General features: G+C 35.5%; 1 protein-coding gene across 1 annotated transcript; it reads left to right on the top strand.

Moving 5' to 3' along the window:
• Positions 1-970: 970 nt before the first annotated feature.
• LOC117400313 (sal-like protein 3) lies at positions 971-22,900 on the top strand. The gene is made up of 4 exons (XM_034000076.3): positions 971-2,439; positions 14,828-17,815; positions 18,032-18,375; positions 19,876-22,900. The coding sequence occupies exons 1-4, from the start codon at positions 2,355-2,357 to the stop codon at positions 20,305-20,307; spliced, it is 3,849 nt and encodes a 1,282-aa protein (XP_033855967.3). The 5' UTR covers positions 971-2,354; the 3' UTR covers positions 20,308-22,900.
• Positions 22,901-23,269: the final 369 nt, after the last annotated feature.

Below are 23,269 nucleotides of genomic sequence, written 5' to 3'. Positions count from 1 at the left end.
GTGCGTTTCAGATTAAATGTCATTACAATTTGTTAATTTTTCATTTCTGTTTTCATTAATACTGTATTTTAAACGAACAAGCTTTGCATCATTATGCTGTTTAGTCATGGTTCTCTGTAAAACGACTATACACCCTTCTATAATTATTTTCACGAACGGAATTAAGCATTTGCATGTGATTAGCCCACTTGAAGGAAAATGTGGTTTTAAAACCATGGTTAATAAAGATCAACAACTACGTTCTCGAACATAGAAACTAAAGGCTAAATAATCTTTAAGAAAAAAATAACACGCAAGAATTGAATTTGCTTTTAATTCGGAACATGTATTTGTTAAAAAAAAACATTTTATATTTTAAGCATAGAAAGAAGATGCTATGGATTTCTTGTCTATGTTGGTTTTAATTTTAGAACGAATTGGGTCACATCTTTACCCACATCAGTGTTTAAAGACAGGATAACCGTACTCTTATAATTCTGACATTTTTTTTTTTTGGGGGGGGGGGGGGGGGGGGGTACCGAAAGTATTAAAACAATTACAATGTCAAATGAAAGATGTGTTTAGCGTTTGCACATACTTTTGCAGAGAACGACACAGCAAATTACATTAATATAAGGGGAAATCTAACAATTACAATTATTGATAATTAAAAATAATATAAAAATACAGTGTATGGTGTAAATGCAGCTATGCAAAAGCATAATTGTATATAACGGGATTTGTCATGTAGATTACTTATCTGGGCCTCATAAATATTCTGTCATTGACACTACGTCCTTACACTTCTTGTATGAGAAATAAACAAAATACTATTTGAAAAAGAAAATACTGGTGTGGCATGATATAAAATCTGTTTGAAAAGGTGAAGATGTTTCTGTGGTATGATGGCGCACGGTGTAGATGTGGAATTGTTTAAACAGAAACTGTGTGGTACATCCTAGCGGTCGCTCAATGCAATGCTGGCTGTCCTGTTGTAGGCTGAACTGAAACTTATCTAGAGCTGAGATCACTCGAACACGCAACACACTGCTCTGTCTTGAACAGGGAGCAAAAGACAAGGAACTACAGCAACATCAACCCTCATATTAATTGTGCTATCTCGCAAAGATTCATCACACACATTCATGACACTTTTATGTCCGTCTCGTCTGTATGTGGGATTTGATTTCAAATAAATAAATATATATATATATATAATCTTGAACAAAAGGACAAGAGAATTTGGACAGCGACGCGAGGTTACACAGCGCAGCCGGCTGTAGCAGTGCAAGGAAGGGGAGAAGACCTGAACCGCTCCGCTCGCACCTTTAGGTGTAGACTGCTTTTGTTTTTTAAATAAAAAAGGAGATATTGAAGAACATAAGGACTGTGGCGATGAGTTGTTCTCAATAAAACATATACAGAGTGAGAAGTAAGATACATATAACATTGTATTGAATTTAAAAGAATTGAAAAGTAATACAAAAAACAACATTTGCAACCCAAGGACTTGTTCTACCGAAGGACTTTGAGGAAATCAACCATCTCATGCACAACTGGCAGTAAACAAGAGCTCACTGCAGCTGTCTCGACTCCAAAAAGAAAGAAAAGTATTTACAAGCTTCAAAACTTTTTTTTTTCTTCCAACCAGTGGTCGAGAGGAAGTAACCACCACCGGCCAGCAATTTCTGCATAGAAAGAAAAGCTGTAAAAAGAACACAGTACACACAAGAGACACAGAGGCAGTTTTGAAGACGAGTAAAAAAAAAAACAAACAAAAAAAAAACACGTGGAGAAAAAAAGTAGCATTTAATGGGAAAAGAAAAATATACCTGAAAAATAATGAAAAACAAGATGAGCGAAAACGTTCACATTTAAAATATTAAAAAGACCGTGGAAAAATATAATCAATACAAGTACAATGAAATATGGGGTATGATCAAACAAAACAAGTGAGGAAAGAATTGTTAGAATTAACAAGAAGAACGCGACAGAAAAAGAAAAGAACCTGACCTTCCAAAAAGTGAAGAACCTTATGTGCAGAGTGTATAAGCAGTATTTGCAGTGGTGTTGGAGGAGGTGGAAATCGAGCAGAGACAGATAGATTGAGAGTGAGACAGCTAATTGCTGAGTCCATCCCTCATTTCCATATCCAGTGTGTGTCCGCTGGACCTCAGCCAATCCCCTCTCACACCACCATTAATCGCAATGCATTATTCACTATCATAATTATATACCGACATGCGCAATCCACACAACAGCAACACCAGCTAATTTCCGTAATTTTGCAACTCGACTATTTGTGAACATTTTTTTATTTGCTCGCTGCTGATGTATCTGCAAAAAACAGAAACAATTCGCAGCTTATCAGCAGCATGTCGCGCCGCAAGCAAGCTAAGCCCCAGCATCTCAAGTCGGAAGAAGAGCCAGCATTAGCTACTGAGGTAGTTTGTGAAGATGGTAAGTCTCTTTAGGTGTTGTGTTGGGGCGGAAAAGAGGGGGTGGGAGCTTTTTTTAAACGAATAAACAGGTCAGCAGAAGTTGCACAATTTCTCAAAACGTACAATGACTTTCCAGATCAAGATCTCTCTATACAAACTTAGCCTCTGACATCCGTTCTAATTTTACCGATTAGATGTGGACTTCGGACAAAAAGAAGAGTAGTAGAGATATCATTTTGGATAGACAAATACATTTGTTGGAAAGATAAGGTAGGGTTTGAAATGTATTTGTTAAGCTTTTTAAAGTTTTTGTAACAATTAAGTTGGTGTTCATTATGTTATTTTCCTATCACCCTTTATGTTTGTCCATGGGTTCAGCCCTGGATGGAGAGATCACTGACTCAGTGTTTTCGATTCTACAGAACCAGTACATGCCAACACTTTTTTTTTTTAAAACCCAAACACTGGATACGTTTATCCAACACTATAGCATATTCTAACCTTTATTGTGATATAATGACCAGTCAAATGTTTGTGTTTGTGTGTGTGTGTGTGTGTGTGTGTGTGTGTGTGTGTGTGTGTGTGTGTGTGTGTGTGTGTTTTCGCATGCAAAGCCACGAGAGCAAAATTGTCAGATATCAGCATTTTATGATTATATGATAAAGATGTGAGATGTTAAAACAGTAGTGTAAGAAAGTTCAGTTGCTGCCAACATGGGTTTGTACTGCAGTCAGTAGCGGATCCAATCTGCTTGCTGTCGGAGTTAGTCACAGGGAAAGAGAAATACTTAAGCCGTATTTGACTTGTAATTGTATTTTTAAATTATGTATTAACTTGTTTTAAATATGGTCTTTATTTGTCGGCTAGGAACTATATTTACGTGTTTTATCAGATAACACCGCAATTACCAATGTAACAACCAAAAGAAAAGAAGCGTAGTTTAAACAGACAGCTCAAAATAGAAATCACATAGGCTACGTTTTTATAAATAGGTCATGGCATTAAACAGAACTGTTATACTTTTGAATTAAATTACAAACTATGTATGTGCATATTATTAACCGTATAGGGAGCATCTACTAGTATGTGTAAAACGAGTTTGTATGTATGTGTGTGGTCGATTTTTGAGTTTCTGATAAAGTACATATAACATAAAATAGTTTATTGTTTATTGGTTATATTTTCATAGAACAAGAAGTTTTTCTGGTGTCTTCCAAAAAGTGTGAAAATGTACTGCATGCAACTCAACTGTCATTTGAGCAGGTTAGAAATGCACTTGTGTAACCTTACATGATAATGAAAAGTAATTAAACAAATGTTTTGATTTACTATTGAAAGGGAACAATTTTTTCTTAAATATATATTTAATAAAATAAATAACAGAAATCATAAACCGTACTAATGGCGTTGCTGTTTTCACATTATTTAAATCGTTGCATGTATTGGTATATTCATATGCAGAATTATGCTTATAAAAATAATTTAAAAAGTACATGATTTCCTAATAATTCATATGATTTGGTAAAATTGGCATATCTTCAGTAAAAATTGGTTTTAAAGACAGGATGCAGTTTCCACATTTTAAAACTTCACGTGAACTTACAAATTACTAGAAAGGAAAGGAAAGGGAAGGTGAAACAATGGGAAACTTGTTTTGAGCCTATCTTTCTTATCTTTTGCATCTTTGTCACACAAGATTTTAACTGGAGCAGCGCTTATAAAGAAACGCTTGCATATGGTGGGCTAGATTAAGTGCAAAGTATCTTTTTGTTATGGAAATGCTTTTTGTTTTACTTCATCACGTAGAATTTCTCACACTTGGTTTGTTTTGTATTGGCCTCAATGACTACATGATCAGATGAATGGATTTATTTTTGCAGAATGAGACAGTTTTTCCATTAAATGAGTACACTGCTTCCCAGTGAGGAATTTTTAAACGTTATTATTGAGGCTCGTGAATAGCTTAAAGTCTGCGCTCACAGCAGTCCCCCCCGCCCCCCCTCCCCACCAAAATATGCAACAATGTAACAATTTGAGCTTCGGAGCATTCATATCAATGGCACAATCTATTTCAATGAATCGTTTTTGTGTGTGTTAAAAGAATATACTTTTATTTAATAAATAACCTTCAGACATTACCTCAATTTTATTTATACTTACTTCCAAAGCAGACTTCTGAACACGGGGAATCAAACCATGTAAACAACACAAGCAATGCTACAAATAATTATCTTTGAACTATTTTGCTACTAAACAACTGTTATATTGTTTTGTATTTAGTACACTCATATAAGTGCAACTGCACGTTTTCGTGGCAGTATATATTTTAAATGTACTTCTGTGAAATGACTGCCACCCTTGTTTAAAAACAGGCAAAATGTGCCACAGTGACAGTTTAATATTTACGACAGAAGTTTGGATTTTTGTGCAAAAATGTGTAACAAAAAAAAGTAACTATAGATTCTTAAAATGGTTAAATTGACTTGGTGTTATTATTGCTTTTCAGATTTTCTGTAGTTTGGTGGCAGTTTATTTAAGTATCCGCACCACGTGGTTAGGGATTTACAAAACTGTTACCTTATTCTTGATTTCATATAACTCAATGTTAATATTTGTAAGATTACAGAAACTCATTTATGTTTATGAACAGCAGACCTATTTATGGTTAAGATTAGAGCGTTACAAAAACACGTTTGTCTGCTTTAAGAATATTTAAGTAGATAAAATGGCAATGGGCCTGTAAATGTTTTTTTTTTTAACAAAAATGTAACATGTATAATCTCACATAGGGAGTGCAAACTGTATAATATTGTAATGTGTAAGTGTTTTAAAAAAGTGAAGTTGAAATTTGAAATTCTTTTGGTTTCTTGCAGTTGGAATTGTAGTATACAACAGTGGTTTGATTAAACCCTGACATCTTTAATTTGGAAGGCTACAGAGAAACTGATTGGAGTCAGTATTTCTTATTGACAGCATGAAGGGTTCTGACACATAATACATCACTGGAGTTTTATTTTTTTCCTTTCTGCGTTATTTTAAACTTATAGGAAACAAAACTTAAAGTTTCATTATGTCTTGCTTATCTTAGAAAAAGAAGACTTGCATCGCCAACACACACACACACACACACACACACACACACACACACACACACACACACACACACACACACACACACACACACACACAGAGAGAGAGAGAGAGAGAAAGAGAGAGAGAGAGAGGGAGAGAGACGTGTTTAGAACATATCTCACAATGATTTGGATGCCTGGGGCTTCTAATATTGTGAAAACAAAAGCACCCCCCCCCCCCCCCCCAAACAATAACCTTTCATATCAGTTTAATATATGCCTTGTGTTGTTTTACAAGCACTCTGTCATTTACTTATCAACAGTATTTATAAAAAGCATACATAGTTGAATGTAAAGTGAATTCAGGAATCGCTTATTTAGTGGAAAAGCGTGTTTTGAACTTGTTGGTCCAATTACATCAGCACTGTTTCTTCTTTTTCATCTTTGGACCAATACGGCTAACACAATAATTGTTTCCCAAGGGCAAAAGATTTGGCTGCAGTTATTGAATTATGGTTACACTATTTTGTTTTGTATCTTTTATCATATGTATCGTTAGAGATAATTACTGTAAAATGTGACAATTTGCAGTAAGTATTGTAAAGTGTTTAAAAAGCTTAATGAAAATGCTGCTGCTTTGTGAATTCCTCAGTTCAGAAACATATCAAATGTACATTGCACTCCTGGTTTAATTAATCAAGTTTTGAATAGTGTTAAGTAAAATAGTATAGAAGTCTAACCCAGATACACTTCTATATTATTTTATTTAATGAATATATTATTATTATTATTATTATTGAAGGGGTAGTTGAGACTTAATATATGCACAGGATAACATTTTCATGAAAACTTTTCATGTTTTATAAAAACCAAAACAGCTATTGTCAAGTTAAAACAAATATATATATATATATATATATATATATATATATATATATATATATATATATATATATATATATATATATATATATATTAGCATAAGAGGCCCCTTGTGCTTGAGAAACAATAGCACATACTGACTCTGCAAAAATAGCAAGAATTGTTTTCTGTCTTAGAAGGAATGTCTCTAAGTGTTCATCAAACAACAGTGGCCAAATGGTTTAGGGAAGAAACCTTCTTTGAAATCATCACCTTTTAGATGTATCATTTGATGTCAAAATTACAAACAGAATGGCTATTTGTACCAGATGTCTGTTAGTTATATGAAAAGCATATTAAATATTTTTGAATCTCTTCAATTTTCTATAGAGACAACAGGTATGGATTTACATTGTAAATTGCCTAAGTAGTTTGATAGGTTGACTATATGTTGTCTGTCAGTAGATGGAGAAAGCTGGCACAAGTGGGTCAGGTTTCATTCTGCATTTCTAATGCCTTAGTAGTCTTGCAGTCGATCACAAGTGTTGCCATTGAGATGGTTTCTCTTTGATTAAGTCTTTATTTTATTGATGCACTGAATTAAGAATTATATACATATATTCCTTAATTGCAGCTTTTTTGCCAGAATTCATAAATTGCTGGGGTTTTCTTTAAACTTTTTTTTTTATGTATTCTGAATTTTACATACACAAATTAATGGATACATTTGGTTTGTGTGTTATGTTTTTAATATTTGAAAGACTGGCATTAGATTACGGGTAAGTCAGGGCTGGAGCCAGTCACACCTTTTGATATGGGAAGTCGGATGTACATTTAAGCTTTGTTACGGGAGGCCATTAAGTGTAACATTACCTTTATAAATCTAACAAGAAGGTCATTTTTTAACCTTTTTCCAGAGCTTATTGACAACAGATTTAGGGATATGGAATATATGCATATATATATAGCAGTAAGATTATTGTAATACATTTTGCTTTTGCGTATTTAACAAGTTTTCTGGCTTATCAAATGTTTGTATTTTCCTTTTAGAGTGAATCAAACTGTATAATGTATTGTTGATACCGTGTTAACATTATATTGATAAAAAAAACCACTTTCAATTAATCTAAATAAAAAAATGGGCCTGTACTAAAGAAATACCCCATACGTTTAGACAAAATGCAATTACTGTATTTTCTCCTACATTATGCAATTCTCTGCAAAACACAATTATCTGATATTCTCTTGCTTTAATTTTATGTTGATGACATTTGTTAATGTCTAGAAAAAAAGTAAAAACACATTTATACTCGTCCATGCAGAGTGAAAGATGAAACTGTGTTAAATGTGTTAACACAGCATTTGTGAGAAGAATTTAAAAAAACAAAAACAAAAACAAAAAAACATTTTACTTTAGAACTAACATTCAATTTGGATTTTTCATTATTTAAACTGGCATTGATTTGACCTTTTGTATGTCTCTTTTGTATTAGGTCTGCATTGTTGTCAAATGTAGCACATTAGGGTCCTTTTGTTTGGTGTCCCTGAAAAGGTGGGATTGCGTGGAGTGCCAACAAGCTTCCGATGGTCTATCCCTCAGGGTGGGCAGTCAGAAGTGCTTTCTCAGAGGTTTCTGACTTAACCTTTGCCCGCTATGCCCTGCCAGGGGTGGCCACTAGATGTCAAGCTCATAATACAATTAGTACATCTGTGTGGTTGACCTTGGCAGCACAGCTTACCACTGTTCTGTTAAGTGTTAACATTGATTTTGAGTGTTAACTGGAGATACCAGTGAGTTTGCTACATTCTATGCAACCTATCAAATGCCCACCTGCATCAACAAGTATTTACAATCCTTAGAAAGATATTATGGAGCCCTGCAATTTCAAACTATTCTCATTTAAATGCTGGACACATTATTATTAAAAAGGCTTTTTTTGTTGTTTTCATTTATATATTTTTTCTTTTTTTAGTACAAGGTACCTGACAGGAATTTGTAATTTCCCCAAATAATTTGTTTCTAACAATCATTAATATACATGGCATGTAATATTAGGTTAATTAAGAAAAGAAAAAAAGAAACATTAGGATATCTGGGTTTTTTTTATAGAAAGTAGGGCATTTATCACTTTTCAGTGTAATATATAAGTTATTAGAATGCCTATGGTACATATGCCTCGGATCATAGAAAAGTGGCCTGTGCAATAAAATCTATTTAAAAGTTACAGAATGTAATTGTTGTTATTTATTTATTTGAAATGGTATTCATTTGTCACTGTAGTTTGATTTATTTTAAGCACTGAGGTAGGCCTACATCAAAACATCTTTTTTTTAATGACTTTTAGAAAACTTGAGCTGTCATTTGAAAATGTAGTCAAGCCAGATTTCGTGTGTAAAGTACTTCCAGTAGATCCTCTATTGTTTATTTAGCAATGGAAAACTTTGAGACTCATAAAAATGTAATAATAACATGGCTGCTCATTGCTTCCTTTGTGTAGCTCTGCTTGGTTATTTTCTTCATGCTTCACCATTTGGTAGAGACCTTAGGACCACCCACTTTGATGTGCCAGAGATGCTTGCAAGAAGTTGGCTCAAAGAACAATACGATGGCTCTTTTAATTATAGTTGCTGTGCTGAAAGCATGCATAAATATGACACCCAATTAAAACTACTAATCAGCATGATGTCACCCTGAATGCACTACAAAAGCTTCATTATTTAATATAGTATCATACGCTGAGAGTACAAACAAATCATGCGTGTTTTAGCTGTTCTGCATCTGCATATGCACACAAAGCCACCACTGTTGGTGCCGAAATAGAACTGTACTGTACTCATTAAAAGTGCATGTCCATGAAATAGAGAATTATTGATGACTAAACCACAGGTGTTAGTTGCAATACAAATGCTGAGATTTGGCCCATCAAAATATGTGTGCTGGGTTAGTGATATAGTCAGTAAACCAAGAGTGCCCTCCACTGTTCGTCATCTTAGTGGCACCCTTAACAAACTGAAAAGTGATGGATAAACTGTCATTCATTCAGGAATTTCTTCTACATTGTTAAACTCAGCAGGCGTCCCTATTCATCTCCTTCTGTCTCACAGCCTGGACTTGGTCAGTGATGATTCATCTTTTTTATAGGGTTCATCTTAAATAGTTAGAAGGAATTTACTGGCACCAATCATTTCTAATAATTTCTAGTAGTACTGAAATGCAGCGGTGTTGTTATCTTGTGGCATGTAACCTGGCAAACACACATAATCTCTTGGGAGGCAGCCTTTTATAGGACAAAAACAGTATTGTTTAAATGTGCCTGATTTATGTTAAATGCTTTTTAAAACCGTACAGCACTAGGTAATTTATATCATTTAAAGTTTTTATTTTTATTTCTTACAAAGCAAATGCATTTTCACAAGCTTAAGTAATAAATCATATATCTGTACATATAAGTACTAAAGATATTAAGTAGCTGAATGTTTGCATAAAACAAAAGAGAAAATAACCAAGGTTTATTTGTTTAAAATATTTTTATGTTGTGTGGATCACTAAAAAAGAAATCATAATCTTGCAGGTCAGGTATGTAATTTTACCTTCTGGTATGCATGTACAAGTAAAATTATGTTTTATCTATCTATCTATCTATCTATCTATCTATCTATCTATCTATCTATCTATCTATCTATCTATCTATATATATATATATATATATATATATATATATATATATATATATATATATATATATATATATATTAGCTCAAAGAGCCAGCTGCCCAAATATATATATATATTTGTATTAAGTCATTTTGCATGATAATTTGAGTGGCTTTAAGTGGAAAATGTATATTTTTGGTATTTCCATTTTCATTATATGTTTTTTTTCCCCCGTAAATATCATAAGATAATTTTTTGCTTGCCTAAAAATGCAAACGGAATACCAGCAACAATTAACAATTTAACTTTTGGTATGTGGCTCTGCTTCACCAAATGAGTAAAAAATTTGAGTGAATAATTTCACCAACTAATTGTGATGCAAGCACTATTTTATTGACAGGGGAAAATATATTAATATTCTTGCTTTAACGTTTACTTGTGAATGATACAAGATTTAGCCTTATAACAGATAACTAATAATGAGTGAAAAACATGTATTTGTGTTGGTTGATTGGTGAAAGCTCATCACTAACATAATTATTTATAATTGTTTCATGAAATTTTACAACTTGAGTATCATATTATTATTAGGTGTACAGTGGTAGTATTGTAAGTGCAATTTAATGTACAGTACATTGTAGAGACAGCGGGTACTGTAACTGCTGAGCTGATAGGTAAACAATACAAAAATATCTTGCCATTCCACACAATATCATTTTACATATTAGAACATCACCCTAAAATGAATACGTTTTGTACAAAGCGAGGTGGTTACAGGACTTATTTTCGAAAATGTTTCTGAAACAGATTTTGGCAATTAAATCTTACAATGCCAATACATAAGTGGTGTTTTGTTGTATAAGCATTATGTTGATTTTATTTCCTGTTGTGTAATGCTGTTTACATACAATTTTCTTTCATCACAAAACAGAATTATATATATATATATATATATATATATATATATATATATATATATATATATATATATATATATATATATAATTTTGTTAAACTACTGACATGTTTATCATTCTAAAGACCTTAATTGATGGTGGTTTATTCACACAATATAATAGTTACAGATTCACCTCAAAGTCCCTGTTTTACTTTTAACACTATAAGACATAGTTCCATTTTTTTTTCCAATATCTATCGAGTAAGTCATCAGTGTTATTGTTTTGTTGTTTTATTACGGTAAATCACTCATTTTATTGGTTATAATATTTTTAATCGAATAACGTTTACTGTACTACGCAATATAATTTCAATTTAAAGAAACAGGTAGTAGACGCAATGCAGACAAATTTGTTATATTTTTTAGTATTTATTAAATGAATGCAAAAGAATTAGGAGACTGTAAATAACATGATGGTGTGTTTTTATACTGCTGTATTCATCAGCATTATTTTAATGCTTTACACATCGGATAGGAAAGTACTGTTGACGTGCTTAAAACAAAAACAGTATACATTCAGGATTTAAATATTTTATTTATTCTTTGATGAATTTAGCAAAAAAGCTGTACACGTAAATCATTTTTTTGCAAGTATGGGTTTACTCATTTTCATAGACTGAAATAAATAATTTACAAGGAGTATTATTATACATGGCAATGTAATGACAGTGGTAGTGTATGCTTCTCAGCATGCTTTCCACTGTTTTGACAGAAAAAGAAAATCAAGAAAAGCAATGTGCATGTTAATAATAAATCCACCCTTAACCATTATTACTGACCTTTTAACCTTTAATTATGTACATTTGCAATTTTGTCAGTTGATCATTTAAGGAGATTTGTGTTTACATGGATGTGTTTTGCCATTTTCAATACTTGTTTTGCTTTGTTTGCTGTGCATGCCATAGAAATATAAATTAGAAGTAAATGCTTCGCTGTAATTGCATGAAAAGGATGTAGTTAAGCTGGAAGATGCAAATACTTAATACAGTGCAGGTCAGGCTTTGCTTCTTGATAACTTAAATGTTCACTTAACTTATTTAAATCATTTTGCTTCTTTGGGTTTTAATGGGTTTCCCCTCATATACCTTCTCCCAGTAGATAGAATGAAAAAAATGCTCGATATCTGTGGCGATAAAAGTGGAGACTGATCCTATTTGAGCTTGAAACCCTTCTCTTTATCATTAATTGTCTTAAAGAAACTGGATTCTGATTGCAACTACGACCCTTTGGCAAGAAATTAGAACAGAGATAATAAATGGTCACGGTAAAGAATGATTTACAGACACAAAGCTGCAGCGAATGCAAAGAAATGTATGTTCACGGTCAGCATTATGAAAGAGGATACAGGAGTGTTTTCCTTACAGCATGTGTGGTAGGTTTTAAATCAAGGAGAATGATATTAGTGATGACAAATACAAAACCTGTTTTAGGCCTGTCAGTAGACAATGGTAATGATTCACAAAAAGAAGCCTGTGATTTTAATATAACATTTCTGAGTTTATCTTGTAAGCTGCTGATTTTTCACAGATATGTGCCACACATTTCCCAGATGGAAGTAAAGCACTTGCAAGGAGTATAATTACGAACCGAGGTATAATAACAATGTTTTTAAGTCTGTCAGGTGACAATATTGCATACGTTTGTGACTTCTTATATGGTTTTTCAAATGTGTTTTAGCAAACAATAAACTACATACTAAAAATACTAAAAATAGTCATATAAAAGTAGCTGGTTTTCTTGCTCTGGCTTACATTTGCTGATGTCATTCGGCTATGGTGTCAACTAGCCACTGAAATAAAGCAGTGATGTTGGTGGAAATAGCAGACACTGGCATTAAAAGGATTAGCATACATTCCACTCTGCCACAGATGTATAAGAATTTATGAAAAGTAAACGTTACTGTAGCTGGGTTTCTCATTCCTGTGCAGCTACATATTTGATCAGGTGTGAATTAGAATTCTGTTCATTAAACATGTTTGTTATTTGGCACATGATGGTAACACTAGTCAGAGGAAGTGGCTGCCTACAACTGTAATTAAACATGTGTAACCAATTAGTGGGTTTTCTGCTATGGCACTAGCATGTAATTTGTCAAGTCCTTTTTTTGTAAAGAACATGAAGAAAGTAGGTACCAAATGAGTCTGACTTTAGACGCTACTGGTAAAAAAAAAAAAAAAAAAAGATCTGAGGAAAATTGTTGGGAGAGAAGAAAAAAAATCAAGCTGTTGAGTAAAAAAAAAAAAAATCCATGCCCATTTAAAAAAAAAAAATGGAATTCTGTTATGTGTCCACTGTCCTTTATCTTTAAGCACTGATGTATAATAATGCATGGTAAAGGTCGCCCACAGGGATACCATAGTTATATACGGTATACCATATATGGCAAATTTCCACATGCAAACATCTTTAGTGACATTTTGATTTATTAATACGTATTGCTTAGAAAAGTAAGTTACTTAGTACGAGTGCCTTATGCAAGATTGAAAAATCAGGATTTCATTATGCGTGCGACAATTGTAAACTTTTTACGTACAAACAAATCAAGTTATTTATTCGCGCACAAATGATAAATATAGGCCCTGGCCATTAATCCACTAGAATAGTGGAAAGTTCACAGTGGCTCACTTAAGTACATGGCACAAACTTGCCAAGAAGGTTTTGTGTGTTGTGAGAACAAATACCCCTCCAGAAAGCTTATTTATCACCATTGGAGACATTGTCACTGCTACCAGAACTCGACTGCTCCTACTGTTCACATTCCACAGTACATGTGGAGTTCATGTAGTAGTTGTCACTGAAAAATACTTCTCCGAAGAAATGGAATGAGAGCCCGCAGTAAAATCACATTATGGGGTTTTGGTGTGCAAGCATTATGTTGATTTTATTTCCTGTTGTATAATTCCGTTTATATGCTGACCTCATTAAAGTCTCTACGTGATGTGACTTTTTATGTATTTATTTTATTGTAGAGCTTTTAAAAAAGTTAATGCTTAAGGTCTTAGAAATATGTAGTGTTTTACACAATGCCCTTGTTTCAACCATTTTAAAACACAGAGAGAAAAAAGCTAGTGGCCGCAGTGTTTGTATAAAATATATAAGGTGGAGCAGCCACATACCGGTTCACTGTTTGGACTGGACTTCCTTAAAGCATATCGTACCTGTACCGGACTTCCATAGACTTGGATCAGACCACTCCTGGCATCTGGTCTGGTACGCATCCCTGAAGTAAATAGGCTGCAGACTAAACAATATAATACCAAATGTTTGATTTTTTAATATGGAGGACATTATGTATGTATAACAATATTAATAAGATTATATTAAGCATGTGAAGACACTTTAAATAAGATAATATCGCTAGCTGGTTAATAAGTAGGTACCAAGGGCTAGTTTATCACCTTAGGCAGTAGGTTAATACCAAAAAGGTTACAGATTAGTTTAGCAATGTTGAGCGAACTGGCAAAGGCATCTCTAATTCTGTTGGAAATGAGGAAGCTTGATAGTAAAGGGGAATCCTAATGAGTCCATCAAAGGCTTGATTTGTACTCAACAGACAAGGCAGCTGTGAATTATATGAAAATATTGGAAATCAATAGCTTCTATGGAATTTCATTAAGAAGCAGTATCCACAATTGATAGACCCATAATTTGATGGATTGTGCAAAGAAAATGATTATCCAGATAGAGAGAGTGATAGAATACACACAGAGCCCTGATAAGTGTTGAAGTGGGGTCATTTGTACAGAATAAAGAATATTGATTTAAGTTATGTGCAGAAAAACCCTAAAACTTGCGTGAGTTGTGTGTAAAGCGTGAGTTGTGTGTAACTCGGTGTCTGATGTGTTTCTTTTGATTTTTCTAGCAGTCCCACAGGAAGGAGTGGATGATGCAGACAGTGGGAACGAGAGTAGAAGTGGCAGCGAAGAAACACACATATGTGATAAGTGCTGCGCTGAATTTTTTAAGTGGCCAGACTTCTTGGAGCACCAGAAGAACTGCACTAAGAACCCTCTGGTGCTTATCGTGAATGAGGACGAGGTGGCTCCGGACCCTGAAGAGTTTCCAACAGAGCCTTCCCCTGTCCACAGCTGCCCCAGTGATCCAGTGGAGAGTGAGGCTGCCGAGGAGAGTAGTCCACCAACAGAGAGCAATGAATGCTCTAAGGTAGTAAAGAGCACCGAAAAGGAAGACGAGCCCATGGAGGTGGAACCCTCGCCTGACAAAGAAGCGCAAAAGGATCCAGGCTCTTCAGAAACCCCTGCTTCTCTACCTCAGCTTCCCAGCCCATCTTCCATGACAAACTATAACATGCCAAGCACTAATGTGACTTTAGAGACTTTACAGAGCACTAGAGTAGCAGTTGCACAGTTCTCACAGAGTTCTCGAACTGGTGCAAATGCCGGGGCGACCACCATTGCCATCCCTATGATACTAGACCAATTGATGGCCCTTCAGCAGCAGCAGATCCACCAGTTGCAGCTGATTGAACAAATCCGCAGTCAGGTGGCAATGATGAACCGACAGCCGATGCAACCGTCCCTGAACCCAGCTGTAGCTTCCCAGGGGGCTTCAGTGACAACTGTCAACCAACGTCAACTCCCAGGCTTCATTGCCCCTCCTCTTCATCAGTTGCCAGCTCCAGTGCTGTCTGCAGTCACTGGACAGGCATCTGGTCCTATCCCATCCACCTTGGATGGGCCTCAGCAACATGTTTCATGTTCAGCTAACCAAGGCATGCCCAACCACGTATCTGTTTCAGTTGAACCAAGCCTGCCCACAACCAGCTGTAATGTGATTCCGTCTCTAGTTACCCCGTGCACTATCACAAATACATGCAACAGCTCCACACAACCAAGAAATGCTTCAACCCCTCCCTCAATTGGAACCAGAAGCCTGCTCAGCCCATCTTCCAGCTTGGCACTACTACCTCAGAGCTCCTCAAGTAGTGTGATCTTCCCCAACCCTTTAGTTAGCATTGCAGCCACTGCCAATGCCCTGGATCCTCTTTCTGCCCTCATGAAGCATCGCAAGGGAAAGCCACCCAATGTGTCAGTGTTTGACACCAAACCCAGTTCAGAAGATCCATTTTTTAAACATAAATGTAGGTTCTGCGCTAAGGTCTTTGGGAGTGACAGTGCTTTGCAGATTCATCTGCGTTCTCATACTGGAGAGAGGCCCTTCAAATGTAACATTTGCGGGAACCGTTTCTCCACCAAGGGAAACCTAAAGGTTCACTTTCAGAGGCATAAAGAGAAGTACCCTCACATCCAGATGAATCCCTACCCAGTACCAGAATACCTCGACAACGTACCTACTAGCTCTGGCATCCCCTATGGGATGACTTTGCCACCTGAAAAGCCAGTGACAACGTGGCTGGATAGCAAGCCTGTGTTATCAACGGTTCCGAACTCGGTTGGGCTGCAGTTGCCTCCTACTCTTCCAGGCATGGGTAGCTACAGTGATTCTCCAAGTATTACTCCGTTGAACAGGTCACCACAAAGGCCGTCTCCCACTTCAAGTGAATGTGCTTCTTTATCCCCAAATCTTACTAACACTGAATCCAGTGTTTTAGCAGCTCCAGAATCCCCCCAACAGACTCTTGGTAATGTGGCTCCTCCGGTTCTGAAACCTGAGGGAATCCACCTGCCACCTAGCTGCACAACAAGGCCAGGGGAGAACCCCACCACAACTGGCCAAGCAGTTTTTTCAGCTTCCATCACTACTAGTACTACTGTTACTACAGTTGATACTACTACAGCAATTGTTACAGAACCCAGCACACCTCCAGCAAGCATCTTCAGTTCTGTACTTCCAATGATTTCCGATCAGTTCAAGGCAAATTTTCCATTCGGTGGTCTACTAGACTCTATGCAAACTTCGGAGACATCAAAGCTGCAGCAGCTAGTGGAGAACATTGACAAAAAAATGACAGATCCGAACCAGTGTGTCATTTGCCACCGTGTACTCAGTTGTCAGAGTGCCCTGAAGATGCACTATCGCATTCACACAGGAGAAAGGCCATTTAAATGCAAGGTCTGTGGCCGTGCCTTCACCACCAAAGGTAACCTGAAAACACACTTTGGAGTTCATAGAGCAAAACCACCACTAAGAGTCCAACATTCCTGTCCCATCTGTCAGAAGAAATTCACCAACGCTGTTGTCCTACAGCAGCACATTCGTATGCATATGGGAGGGCAGATTCCTAACACCCCTTTACCAGAGGGTTTCCAGGACAGCATGGACACAGATCTTTCCTTTGATGAGAAGAGCATTGATGCCATGAGCAACTACGATGATGAAATGGTGGATGAGAACTCCATGGAAGAAGAAGGGGATCTGAAGGAACTAGAAAGTGATTCTTTTAAGCCCTTGCAGTCTTACCCTGGTTCATCACCCACCTCTCCCCCTTCTGTTATTTCAAGCATTGCTGCACTGGAGAATCAGATGAAAATGATTGATTCCACTATGAGCATGAACTATAATTTTGGACTGAAATCAACTGAAAATGGATTCATGGAGAGTGATCACTTGACCAATGACTCTTTCTCGGTTGTGGGTGACCTTGAAAGCCAGAGCGCAGACAGTCCTGCTATGTCAGAGTCCTCTAACTCTATGCAGGCCTTATCCCCTCGTCATAGTAGCTCTGAGAGTCCTAGGTACAAATCAGTAGGATTCAACAACCAAGAAGAGCAACAGGAGGTGCATGCTATTGTAAAGTCAGAAAAAGCTGAAACTCCCTCACCTGCACCCGAGAATGGAGGCGCACTAGATCTGACAGCCACCCAACCCAGCAGACCTGTCATCAAAGAGGAGGTTCCTTTTAGCATGCTGTTCCTGAGCAGAGAACGTGGTAAGTTTAAAAGTACTGTTTGTAATATCTGTGGCAAACCTTTTGCTTGTAAGAGTGCATTGGAAATTCACTACCGCAGCCATACTAAAGAACGTCCATTTGTTTGCACAATCTGCAATCGTGGGTGTTCCACTACGGGTAATTTAAAACAGCACTTACTGACGCACACATTGAAAGAACTACCTTCTGAGATATTTGAACCCAACTTTACTCTAGGTCCAAGCCAAAGCACTCCTGGCCTGATCACCAGCGCAGCGCCCAGCATGATCAAAATTGAAGTGAATGGTCACAGCAAGCCGATCTCCATAAGTGAGGGCCCACACTTTCCAGTTGGTATCCAGGATCCAGCTGCACCCCATACAGCGATGAGTCCAGGTATCACTCCTATGCTGGCTCCGCCACTACCCCGCCGGACACCCAAGCAGCACAACTGTCATTCCTGTGGGAAGAACTTCTCCTCAGCAAGTGCTCTGCAGATCCATGAACGCACTCACACTGGTGAAAAACCTTTTGGTTGCACAATCTGTGGTAGGGCTTTTACCACTAAAGGAAATCTTAAGGTATGAAGCTGTTATTTAAGAATTAATAATCATTTGTAAAGCTTTTGGGTCTTGTTTTTTAATGTGGGAAAATTACCCATGTCTTACATTTACCATGGGAAGGGCAATCTGTCCACAGTGGAAAATATATCCCTTTTGTGTTTTTGAGGTTAGGTTATTGGATTTAGAGCATGCTAGAGTAAGAAAGTATTAAGGGAACATGGTGTCTAAGATAGACACCGGCTGTCATTCTGATAGTATGCTTACATTTATTTTGGGCTGCAGTGTGGAGTAGTGGTTAGGGCTCTGGACTCATGACTGGAAGGTCGTGGGTTCAATCCCAGGTGGGGGGCACTGCTGCTGTACCCTTGAGCAAGGTACTTTACCTAGATTGCTCCAGTAAAAACCCAACTGTATAAATGGGTAATTGTATGTAAATATAATGTGATATCTTGTAACAATTGTAAGTTGCCCTAGATAATAATTTTAGAATATTTAATCTATTAACCTGACCTGCATGATAAAATAAGTTACATAAGTTAAAAATGTACATATTATTTATCACCTATATAAAGATATCTAGTTTGTTTAATATGTTGTTAAACATTCCAGGTGGTTATATGTTTATTCTGTGATACAAGCTGCATTTCTTCGTACCAGACACTATAAACATAATTTTAAAAACTACAAGGAATTCTCTTTGGTGTATATACTGTTTATACACACATACACACTAAAGAAATGTTAACTTGATTACCTTGCATGACACAAGGCCCCCTTCACAAATCTTAAATATGTTGTATTGTGTTTTTTAAGTTTGTTTGATAATTGAAAATATTAAATCAATTTTCTCCCTTCAAAAAATACGGGGAGAAAAAAAATGTATTAATGCTCTTAAAGCCCTGACCACAAGTGATTTATATTACAGCCGTATGTTAACAATATTGAAGTACTTAAACTACTGTATCACTGAAAGGAATGACTAAGATTAATTCTATAGCTGTGCCTTCCTAAATAAAACTTCACCACTAGTAGTTATAGGGAGACACCTTAAAGAAAAAAAGGAAAATACTCAATTTTAAAAACAAATCCAGTATTCCAACCTTAAATGTAATGTTTTAAAAACTTTCAAAACTGTCATACCTTAAATACTTCCAAAATCTTTACCATGGTTAAATACAAATGTGAAGTGCTATTTTCTTGTTAATTCAAAAACAATAATGTTTATACAATTTTGTTGTCGTCCCGCCTAATTATTACATTTCATTAAGTGGATAGAAAAACTGAAAACAGACAGAATTACCAAGGATAAAAATATATTTTCATATAATAATCATACAAAAGTAATAATGTATTCGTTCCATAAAAACTGAATTACAGTAGTTCTAACTGTTGCAGATTACCTACCATTTTAATATATGACTGATGTACATTTCTGCTTTCAACAGTGTGTTTTCCTTAATAAGAAGCTTAACGGTTTGAAATTCATGAGCCCTTTTGTTCTTGTATTTTTTAATGTAGGTTCACATGGGAACCCACATGTGGAATAATGCTCCTGCTAGACGAGGGCGCAGACTGTCAGTGGAGAACCCAATGGCTCTATTGGGAGGTGATGCTATGAAGTTCACCGAGATTTTTCAGAAGGATCTGGCAGGAAGAGCCATGAACGTCGACCCTAGTTTCTGGAACCAGTACGCAGCAGCTATCACCAACGGCCTGGCTATGAAGAACAATGAAATATCTGTTATACAAAATGGAGGCATCCCCCAACACCCCATTATTCTGGGCGGTGGTGGAATTCCATCATTAAATAGTTTCACCAGCGGAATGGACAGGGCACGCACTGGCAACAGTTCGCCTATGACTGGTTTTGACAAGACAAGTGTAGATACAGGAGCAAATCGTCCATTTTCTAGGTTTATTGAAGATAATAAAGAGATTGGTATTAACTAAAAGACGGCATAATAGCAAAGAAACTGTTAGATCAGTTCTAACTATAAATTCATGTACTATATTATGTACATTTTTTTGGTTTGTTTTGTTAATTATAATATTCAGTATTTGTTAGAAAATTATCTTACTTACCTTGCTTTTATTTCCTTGCTACTTTACTCATGCCAAGAATGCATTATTTCTTGTCTGAGATTCGATTGTCTTGCAAGATTTGCATGGTACTTTTTTTGTTTCTACCAGTACATTTGACTGTTTTTGAGAAAAAAAGAAAACGTTCAAAATTTTAGATTTTTACCCAATGAAGAAGAGCAAGAGCAAAAAACAAACAAAAAAACATCGGCATAAAATATATAAAACAATATTTAAAAAGAGGCTACCATGGTGTAGTTTCTATGCACAGGTACTGTGGTACACTTCAGAAGATTAAAAGGGCCTTGAATTTATGAGACTGAAATGCATTGTTTTAGAGCTTGTTCTGGTATTTTTTTCTTCACATGAAGTAGAAACTTGAACAACTTTTTTATATAATAAACATTTTAATCTTAACATTTTAGTGCCCCATATTGTATTACAATTCATTGTCCAATGTCTTTAGTATTTATAATATTGAGAAAATGCGGGTAAAATACATTCAAAAAAATAAAACATTTAATAGCCCAACCTTTACTGATCCCTTTTCTAACTGAAGACAATAATCATAATTTATGTTTTCTTTAATAAAGACAAGCACTCTAAAGTTGTATTGAAAAATAACAACAACAACAATAACAACAAAAACAAGCAAAAGAAATCCGTTGTGAAGTTGTATTTGGAAGTCTTGCATGTTTTGCTTTTTTCTGCCAGTATGGTACATGTACTAACCTTTTTTTTATTTTATTTTTTTATTTTTTTGTAATGATTTACCTTAGCTGCTATTTGAACAAATATGCTATTACATGGAAACCCTTTTAAGAGTTACACTGTACAAAACAAAAAAATTAAAAAATGCAGACACATCTTACTAATATAAATAAAAGTAAATATATGCATATTTTTACTTAATATTTAATACGTCTAAACTAAATTGAATTTGTATAATTTGGTGGGAACTGTTACGTTTATGCCTGTGCACTTTTTAAATTAAAGGTTTGTCTGTGATTTGTGTTAACCCTTAACAAAGCTATTATGTGTTATTTGAATCACTTTTAATCTGTTTTCAAGAAACAGACCTGCCTGCCACACTCACAGTGGCTCCATTCATCTAAATAAATAAACATTATGTCCTGAGTGAAAAAAAACAAACTGAAATAAAATAGACTGACTTCTGATGTCTGTAGTACAATTATTCCTGCTATTCTGCAGATTCAGGAAGCGTTGGAGAGAGTATTGGGTAGGTTTGGTTTTTACTGTACATAACTTATTTCCACACACACAAAAAAGGATATTGTCTAATATTATGTATTTGTACATGTATTTGTAGTGTTCAGCTCTTAGAATCATGTTTTACTTCCTTCCTCCTTGCTGTTTTGCTATTCTTTGATTGCAAAGCACAATGTACTTTGATCATTAAAACCATATGTTTGATGCGATCATGGTGTTAAACAAAACTCACATAAAAATGGATGGTTTCCACTCTGAGCTATGATGTTGTGGAGGCTGGGGCTTATTTAAAACTTGAACTAACAGTATATGTTTTATGTACTACCTCATTTTTTGCATTAAAGCATTGTGGGCTTGGACAGTCATGGAAACTTCCATCGTTACTAAATGTGCAACTGAACAGTGGTATTGTGCAACACTGAAAAGCAGTTTTGTGAGTGCCCCTGCAGAATGACAAAAACAGGAAAGATATTTTTTTTTGTGTCTGGGATTTGAAAATTTACAACGTGGACAACCGTTCTAAAACATAAATCCCACCATTGTACTGTAAGGGGATGAATTCATTCTGCCATCATGTGATTCAGTAACAAAAACTTGAATAAAACAACAACAACAAACTATTGACTTTGATAGCTGTATATTTCTACTGGAAAAGACCAACTTTAAAAGACTATTTTCAGTGATGATCAGCATGTCATCACTGTATATTTTCATCTTTTTTCACCCATAGTGTTGGGGAATTTTGTGGACAGTTTTAAAGCTTCGAGTTAAAGAAAGAAAAAAATTTTTAAGGTGGCTAAAATGTTGCTGCATTTCAGCAGTTGAATGTTTTTATTTATCCGTGTCATTTTTTTCTGTGTGTTTTTTGTTTGTTTTTGTTAGTATTTGGTACCATGTAGTGTTATCTCTTCTCTTTAAGGAAGTGTACAGGTTTAAGAGATGTAAAGTGTTGTAAATAGGAAGGTTGCTAAAGGTACAGTTAAGACTGAACCCATTTTGTGTTTGGGGTCTGGCTGTTCCTCTCTGCATGGTGAAGAGAGACACTATTTTTATACTGCGATACCATGTGGGGCTGGACGGCCATCCCGAACCAGCTGGGAGTTGTTACCTAGATCCAATATTTTTTATTAGTAAACCTTGTTGACTTGACACATCTACTGATTGAAATGGATGTCTTAGTCTAGGTTACTATTTTTGTCATATGGAATTGAATAAATTGCAGGATGTAATATTATTTCTGAGGGTTTGGAGTTTTTAAATCAGCTTGTTTATTACTCGCATTATTGTCTTCCTACATTTGAAAATGTGCCTTATTACTGTATACATTCTTTCCCATAAAACACCTTGCCAAAGAGTTCAAAATCCGTTACCAGTAACAGAACATTACATTGACACTGCAACATGCCAGCAACAAAGTTCTATGCAAAAACAACAAAGCAAAAAATATGTAACAGATATTAATTATGAAAATAATTCCAGATGTCTTAGGGCCCACTCACACTTGGTTTGTTTGGTCTGTTTTTTTCTATCTGAGTGCAGTTCAGTTAGTTTGGAAGCATATATGAAAGCCTTAAATGAACTCTGTCCTTCAGAGTTAGTTTTA

This window comes from Acipenser ruthenus, chromosome 4, assembly GCF_902713425.1.
Source record: "Acipenser ruthenus chromosome 4, fAciRut3.2 maternal haplotype, whole genome shotgun sequence".
NCBI lineage: Eukaryota > Metazoa > Chordata > Actinopteri > Acipenseriformes > Acipenseridae > Acipenser > Acipenser ruthenus.
This window is presented reverse-complemented; position numbering and strand designations above follow the sequence as displayed.

Bases quoted from the DNA above. Each gene is read 5' to 3' on its own strand.
- LOC117400313 (XM_034000076.3), top strand. From the start codon at position 2,355: ATGTCGCGCCGCAAGCAAGCTAAGCCCCAGCATCTCAAGTCGGAAGAA. The intron at 2,440-14,827 runs GTAAGTCTCTTT...TGATTTTTCTAG, and splicing joins TGAGGTAGTTTGTGAAGATG to CAGTCCCACAGGAAGGAGTG. The intron at 18,376-19,875 runs GTATGAAGCTGT...TTTTTAATGTAG, and splicing joins CCACTAAAGGAAATCTTAAG to GTTCACATGGGAACCCACAT.